The 7,981-nt window shown below is 45.7% G+C and overlaps 1 protein-coding gene across 1 annotated transcript in view; it reads left to right on the top strand.

Annotated features, from left to right (window-relative positions):
- The first annotated feature begins 560 nt into the window (after window positions 1-560).
- Window positions 561-7,981, top strand: part of cacna1g (calcium channel, voltage-dependent, T type, alpha 1G subunit) — a 218,334-nt gene continuing 210,913 nt past the window's right edge. Inside the window, exon 1 of the mRNA XM_070927129.1 lies at window positions 561-868. Within this exon, the coding sequence (XP_070783230.1) occupies window positions 561-868 (308 nt within the window). The remainder of the gene's footprint in view (window positions 869-7,981) is intronic.

Below are 7,981 nucleotides of genomic sequence, written 5' to 3'. Positions count from 1 at the left end.
GAACTGCTGCAGATCACTTCACGGGCAGCGTGCTGTCGGTCGCTAAGTGATGGAGCTGAAGTTTGGAAACGAATTAGACCAATCACAGGCTGTTGTTGCTGATGGGAGAAAGATTTTGGCATTGTTTTTGATGAAAAGGAATGCGAGCCCCTCTTGATTTTTTTTTTTTTTTTGGGGTGGGGGCTCAATTCTGTTTACCAGCTTATAGCAACAAATATATGCGTAGTCGTATCTGTATCCATAAAAAAAAACTGTTTTGTATAATATTCTTTCTTTTAGAACAATTTAATGCAAATCGTTTTTCGATGAGGTGTGCGCATGTTTTCCTAAAATAATCCCTCCACCACCACTGCTCCCTGTTGCCTGCTCCGACAATACTCAGATGTAATTGTGAGTATATGTGCAGCGGGATGTTTTTTTTCACTATATGCAAAGTTGGTAGATGTCTAAATAAAAAGCAGCAGATTTAAATGTACTCTTGAATCTGTTCCGGCTGCCGCAGACACGTCAGCTGTATTTACTCTGTCTCATCATATGTTCATGGTCGCAGGAGGCGAATGATGGCCGAGGATGGGGGAAATCTCTCCGGGGTCCCCGACGCCAGGGGCTCGGAGGGCCGCTCCTCTCTGCCGAGGACTTTCATCAAGCTCAACGACCTGTCCGGGGTCCGGATAGGAGGCGGGGAGCGCGGCGAGGCGGCGGTGGAGCCGGCGTCCCCGGCGCCTGACGGGATCTCTACAGCCGGGGAGGAGGCGTCGGCGAGCGGCGACGAGAGCCTGCCCTACCCCACCCTGGCGCCCGTGGTCTTCTTCTACCTGAAACAAACCACCCGGCCTCGGAGCTGGTGTCTCAAGATGGTCTGCAACCCATATCCTTTTACTTTTCAGATAGGAGTCTGCTCATGCGCACACCTGTGACAGGTAAGAAACACCTGCTTGGCAGCTTCTCCAGTTGACCTTATTATTGAACGACCACGAGACTTGGAATCAAAGAGTAAACACGTGGCCTGCTTAGACACACAGGTTCGACGTGTATCTGTGTGTGTGTGTGTGTGTGTGTGTGTGTGTGTGTGTGTTGATCTAACTTCTTCCTATTGTGTGTATCCAGTGAACAAGCTTCATGACCTAATATGAACAAAAAGATCAGATTCTGAGGCGTATTTGTGTGACTCAAATGTGTGTGTGTGTGTGTGTGTTGGAACCACTGGAGCTGCATCCATAGTCACCTGACAGGACGTGTGTGTGTGTGTGTGTGTGTGTGTGTGTGTGTGTGTGTTTTGCTCCTCAAGCCCACACGCTCTTACTGTTCCCACGTCGTGCTGTGATTCCTCTGAGCCGGTGTTACCTTCAGATCGATTATTCATAACGAATGCGAGCGATGAAAATCTATCGACCTCACGTGACCCGGTCTACAGTGAGGGGTCCTGCGTGTTCTAATTAGTTTATTGATACACACCTGGAGTGGCCTGCTTTATTGAGCTTTACTTCAGGGTGAAAAGCTGCGGAGGGGTGGAGTCTATTCCAGTCACAGAGCCTCATTGAATCATTCCTGCCACTGAAGTGCGTTATTGATTCATAAGTGTACAGACCTGCACTGATTCACTTCCCTGGGGAGAGGAGAAGGAGGCACTGGAGACTCCTTTCTGTCTCTCAGTGTCTGTCTTTCTGTCTTGGTGTGTAGGCAACGTGTGTGTTTTTGTGCGTATGTGTGTGTGTTGGTAGCTGGATGTGAGAGAGCTATGGGAAGGAATGTTTCCTTGGCCGATACTGCTCTGCTCTGGAGGTTTCAGCCTTTGTTTTTTCTCGTAGGTGCTTTGTGTGTGTGTGTGTGTTAATGTCATTCGGATTACCTCTGCTCCTTCCTCCCCTGTCTGCCTCCCTCCCATGCCTCCTCCTCCTCCCTCCATCCATCCGTCCCTTCTGCCTCGTCTGTTGCTTCACATCATAACTCGCCCCTCTTTCCTCATTTGTCACTGTTTTAATTTAGATGCTAAGTAAGCCTGTTCTCCTCTTCCCCCAGAAAATGCTGCTTGCACTTGTCGCGAGCAGCCCCCCCCCCCCCCCCCCCCCGCCCCTTCTTTATTCCCAGCGATCACAGCTGATTTCCATGTCTGTAAATGTCAGATCTTTAAAGGTCTTAAAAATAGACTTTTTTTTTTTAAGCAGGGCACATGAGTCCCTTGTGCCTCCTCGGGGAGCAAAGGCGATCCTTGACACTATTATCAGTATCAAGTCAGGGGTTCTCAAACGTTTGCATTTCGCGGACCCCCCACTGGGACCCCCACATTAGGGCAGAACATACCCGTTTGATAAGAATTTGACCCGGTGCCTTTTAGATTGGATCTGTGAGTGACATTTGTTGGGAGAAAAGATTTAATTGGTATAATTTCTTGTTTAGTTTGCGGGAGTATGAAGTTGGTGGAGTTTGTTACAAACCAATCAGAGATGGAAAAGCACGATTTATTTAAATTATTATTGAGCCACCTGAAAATGTGCACATTAGCATCAATATGACGTTGTACTTATACAGTTATGTAATTCCCAAGTTGTACAGTGTTGCTAGGGGATAATTATTGCAGTTGTATATTGCATCCTTTGTACGACGGATGATACATTTTTCTAAAATAGGACAAATTCTGCACATCATTTCAGTTTTTAGTGGTGAAATGGTAAGAACTAGGGATGGATCTAATAATCATTTTCATTATTGATTAATATGCCAGTTAGTCAGCCAATTCTGCCAATTCTTTTCTCAAGTCATTGTTTGGTCTTTAAAATATCAGAAAAAGGGTGAGAGAATGATGAGAAAATGAAAAGCAGATGATGATCACATCTGAGGAGCTGGAGCTAACTAATGTTTGGCTTTTTAGCTTGAAAAATGACTCAACAATTGGTCGATTATTTAAAAGGTTGCTGATGCATTTTCCTACCAATCGATTAATTGTTTCAGCTGAAGTAAGAACCAGTCCAAATTGGCTCCTCCATCATGTCAGTAATGCATTACAAAAAACCTGACCCAGGATCTGGAACCGCAAATGATCCGACCAAACATCTGCTGAGATCTCGTGAGGCAGCCGCTGTCGCCACTGACAACCAGTGATGTTTTGCACAACTTCCATGCGGTGTGATGAAAGTGTCGACCTGCTGTGCTCTTCTCTGTTTGCCGCGCTGAAGTCCTACCTGGCGTCAAGGCCTTTCTTCTCCGACGGCAGCCAACTCTTTTCAGGTCGAATTGGGCCTGTGGTTTGACACGGATCAGTCAGGCAAAGTTTTGCAGACCCTGCTTTGACATGGGATGAGGATTTGAACATATTGAAATGACTGCCGCGCGATTTGTGATGAGGTTTGAATGCTGTGTGTGTGGACACGGGTCCCCGGGGCCGTAAGGATTTGTATTTAGACGTTCTCTGTCTTCTCGTTTGCCCTTTAAGGTCTATTTGTACCGATTTAGGAAAAGGTCGCCGCTTCTGTAATGCACTGTAACACTGCTGAGATCGATCGGTCTCCATGCCCCCTGTGTGTGAGTGTGTGTGTGTGTGTGAGTGTGTGTGTGTGTGTGTGTGTGTGCTGTGTGTACACTAATGCTTTGGGAGCAGATGTATCTCTGGCTATATTTTTAACTCTTCCTCTCTTGATCTGTGGCCCTCCTCTGCCGCTGTCTCTCTCTCTCTCTCTCTCTCTCTCTCTCTCTGCTTTCTGGTTGGAGAATTAATCCTGCAGTAGTCTCTCGCACTCCTGCTATAAATACATCCACAGCACACCACCAGCAGCCAGCTCTGCCTCGGCTCTGATGCACAGAGACCGCTTCCTCTGTCTGATGCTGTAGACCGACAACACGGGAAAACCCGACTGATCTCGGGGCCAGAATCTATTCTAAACAGGCATATCCCCGGTAAGCCCCCGGCCTTCAGCAGTCTGAAGTAATTAGGACCCCTGGATACTCGCTGAGGTATTTAGGGTCTAATTGAAGACCCCTGGGGTGCACGCTCTGAGTGATGTTTTGCCCGGCACATTGCCTGTGTGAAATTCCCTCTGCTGGTTTTGCTAATGATTCCTGCAGAATCTGTGTATGATAGAGAGTGAGAGCTTTTGTGTGTGTGTGTGTGTGTGTGTGTGTGTGTGTGTGTGTGTGTGTGTCTATGTGTATGTCTGTGTGAGTGAGGTTGTGTAAGCAGCACACACACACATACACACACTTCCACAGGACTCCCGTAGGTGTCTCCTCTCTGGCGGGGGAGCTGGATGTTGTGCCAAGACGGAGGAGGAGGAGGGGAGTTTGGGAACGTGTCCAGTGCTCTCTATCCTTTGCTCACGCTGATTTAAGCAGAGGATTACATGGCCCCCGAACAGCGAGGGAGGACACCTGGCCAGAATAGGTGTTTGTCATCACGTTGAAACGGCCTCATTGGAAGGCCGACAAAACCACTCGCGCTCAAGGGAGTGGGGGGATTTTGGCGAAATATGCTAGAGATTTGTTGTTTTTGCCTTCTGTTTTTTTTTTTTTTTTTTGCTTTTCTCTATATTTTGGCAAAGCTGGCTTTCGCATTTGTTGCTCGTTGCTCTGATGCGTCTGTCAAATAATGGAAGCCGAAGCAAACACTTACTTAATCAGCAGAAAATGTCTCCTACCCTCCCCGTCGCCTATTCTCCCTTCTCACCCCTCCTCCTCCTCCTCCTTTTGTGCTTCCCTTTTCTCCCGGACCCCTCGCCTTTTTCCCTCCTCTGGAGTTAAAAGCCTCACGTTGGCTGGAGAGTGAGGAAGGGTGTGTGCGTGCGTGCGTGCGTGTGTGTGTGCCATCTCCGACGGCCTCCAAAACCAGTAGAAGAAGAAGAGCGAAAAAGAAAAAAAGAGAACGGGGGGGATGGGGGGGAGAAAATAAAATCAAAACTCAGTTGGAGAGCCGAGTGGGATTTCAGAGAGCATTTTTTAAGAGGTGAAAAAGTAGGCCTGTACCAGCCATCAACTTTCATATTCTCTCCCTCACAGTACGCCCCCCCACCCTCTCTCCCAGTTCTCCTTGGAGAATTTCAGACATTTCCAACTTCTTGCAGTTTGAGAGTTTGATGGTCATTGCGAATTCTATCTGAACTTCTTTCATAGGTGTGTGTGATCATGTGTCTACATTTTAGAAGATGCATACTGTATATGTATGTATGTGTGTGTGTGTGGGTGTGTGTGTGCCTTTTCCATATTCGCTATATGAACTGAATCTGTATGTACTCTTTAACTCACTGGGAGTCTGGATGAACTCTGAGTATGCACTGAAAGATTATGTTTAATGAAGTATTCATTTAACATGCAAGGCCTTTTTTAGTGTGTGTGTGGGGTGTGTAAGAGTGTGTTTGTGTGTGTGGGGTGGGGGGAACATGTGATTCATGTGTCTTGTTGAGCATGTGATGTGACTTGCATGTATTTTGCATGGAAAGTGCTTGCCACAAGGGATGTGTATCTGTGTGTGTGTGTGTGTGTGTGTGTGTGTATTTGTGTGTATATGTATGAGCTGCATACACAATCATATTAAAATTTAACATATGCCTAGCTGGGATTTTTAAAAGCAAGTTTTTATGTAAAACACAACTTGTAGATATTGTTGACCAATCAGAAGCCTCCGTGACTAGTTGTTGCCCATTCACATAACTCCACCAATGACCAGTTGTTACCCAATCAATGCCATGTTTGATGACTTGGTGATCAATCAGATATTACTTTTGCTAATTGTTGACCAATCAGACTCCCCCCTGACTTACTGTACCCCAATTAGAAGCCTTGTGGACTAGCTGTTACTAGCAGTTGCCTGTTTACACACCCAGCAGACACAGAGCAACATTAGCATTCAGATTGGAGCCATATTTCTGCCCACCTGACATTTTAGCAGCTAGATGCACTGCTATGTTCACCTGCTAGCCGCTAACTTTGTTTGTGTGTTGTTTGGTGCTGGACAGGCGGTGTATAGTGAGTTTATGAGAGATTTTTCTTTTGCTCAGAACAGCCGCCTGGTGCGGCCGAAAATGACACGAGGGCGGTGAGAGTGAACCAAAACAGTTGCTGGCCGGAAAACCAAAACAATGACCTGAAAGGTGCTAAAATGCTCGTTAGAGCTGAGGGGAAACTGCAGGCAGATGATAATGGGTTTGTCACTACACGCTACCCAGTTCACATTCCACATAGTCATTTGATCACTTGTTAATATAAAATATTGACTGGTGCAGCTTTAAGTAACATTTTCAGATATCTAAGCGTCAGTATCCTGTCAGTAGAGTCAGACAATGAGGCTAATCCATCTTAGAAGCAGCAGTGTCAGAGGTACTGCTTTCTATAGCCTCAATAGACCAGAATGCAGTGCACATGTTGTGATTTTGCCGTTCTTAACTGGAAAATTTCCTATTTACTTTGCTATTGCTCTCTCTGCACCAACATGTGAAACCCATAGTTAAAATGCTCTGGTGCATTCTTTAGGGATGGACAAAGGGGCATTCTGGGAAATGTAGGAAATCATTAAGACGTTGAAAAGTAAAGAGGGGAAATGGGGACAACAGATATTCATCCAATGACACTTTCTGTGCGCTCTCTAATGAGAACGCAGCTACAGTCAAAAACACTGAGTGCTGACTGTAGCTGGCATTCATGTAGGCGAATGTGTGTGGGTGTAGGGCTTTGTTATTGTGCTCGAAAATCTTTGTTACATTCAGAATTGAATGTTAGTCGTTGGGATTTATCGCTGTTAGTCACTCAGCCTTTGCTCTTGGCTTCGGCAGACGGAAATGACTGAGTGTTCATCACATACCAATCTAAATATCAGTTGTTATTTACCAGCATAATTGCAATGATGTTTGGTTGTCCGTATCATGCGGCCCTACCTTGTGCTTGTGTCTTAAAATCCAACTAACATCTGTTGCGTACACACTCATCACACACTCACAGGCACCGAGGTCTTTGAAGAAAGCGAAGGTTCTCTTCGCATAATGTGTTGAGCCCAATCCAAACACCGATCCACTGACAACAGTGATAGATCAGTTTACTGGCAATGACAAACTCCTGACACACTATACAGTGTGTGTGTGTGTGTGTGTGTATGAATTCAGTGATTCAGCCGCCGCCGCTGCGTTGAAAGTGCCAATTATTGATGAAAAACAGCAGTGACAATCAGAAAGAGGTGGCAGGAGATTGAGAGAGAGACGACGAAAGGGAGCAGGGCCGAGGCAGAGCTCAGACTGCAGTAAGGTGTGAGTAGACGACTCAGTATGAGGTCCGTTCTTAATGAGGAGCTTTGTTTAAGCTGTTAAACTGCAAACAGGCTGAGCACAAAGAGAACCCTTCTTTGTGCTCAGCCTGCTACTCGTTTTTCTACTTTCTAGGGCTGATTGCTACAGCACTGTAGTTTCGACCTATAGTCTGCTCATTACAGTTTTTACATTTTCTGCTCTGCACACCTGGCGTTTGGTAGATCTTTTCCTGGGAACTCTTCCTTTGGTGCACAGAGTGGTGCATTATTACATGTTGCAAAAGTAACCGCAGGTCATCGTCCAGCCCAGCTAAAACATGTCTATTTGGAAGAAAAATGCTGGCGCATTTAGCATCTTGTTGCAAATTGCTGTTGCTGCTGTAGTTGCTACAAATAAATTCCTCATCATGGAAATCTCACATACGTAATAGAAATCTTTTCAACATTGCCAATCACGTATTGATTATTAGCCTCAACACTCAAACAGAAAAGAAAACAGATCTGAAAGGGGTCCTGTGTCCACAGGAGGGGGAATGGATTCCCCTAAAAATCAAGGCATAAATAAAAACAAGACCAACACATATCCACCGCACTCAGGTCTTCCTCTGGGTCAAACAATCACACACCAACAAGTGGATGCTAATTTTCTCAGCCAATTCTTACTCCCTCGCTGCACCTGTAAGCACTGTCGCACATAATAGTAAAAAAAAACATATATACATACTGTATATGTATATACTATACTATGTTAGACCTGAA

The sequence above is a fragment of the Enoplosus armatus genome, chromosome 20 (genome assembly GCF_043641665.1).
Source record: "Enoplosus armatus isolate fEnoArm2 chromosome 20, fEnoArm2.hap1, whole genome shotgun sequence".
Taxonomy (NCBI): Eukaryota; Metazoa; Chordata; class Actinopteri; order Centrarchiformes; family Enoplosidae; genus Enoplosus; species Enoplosus armatus.
This window is presented reverse-complemented; position numbering and strand designations above follow the sequence as displayed.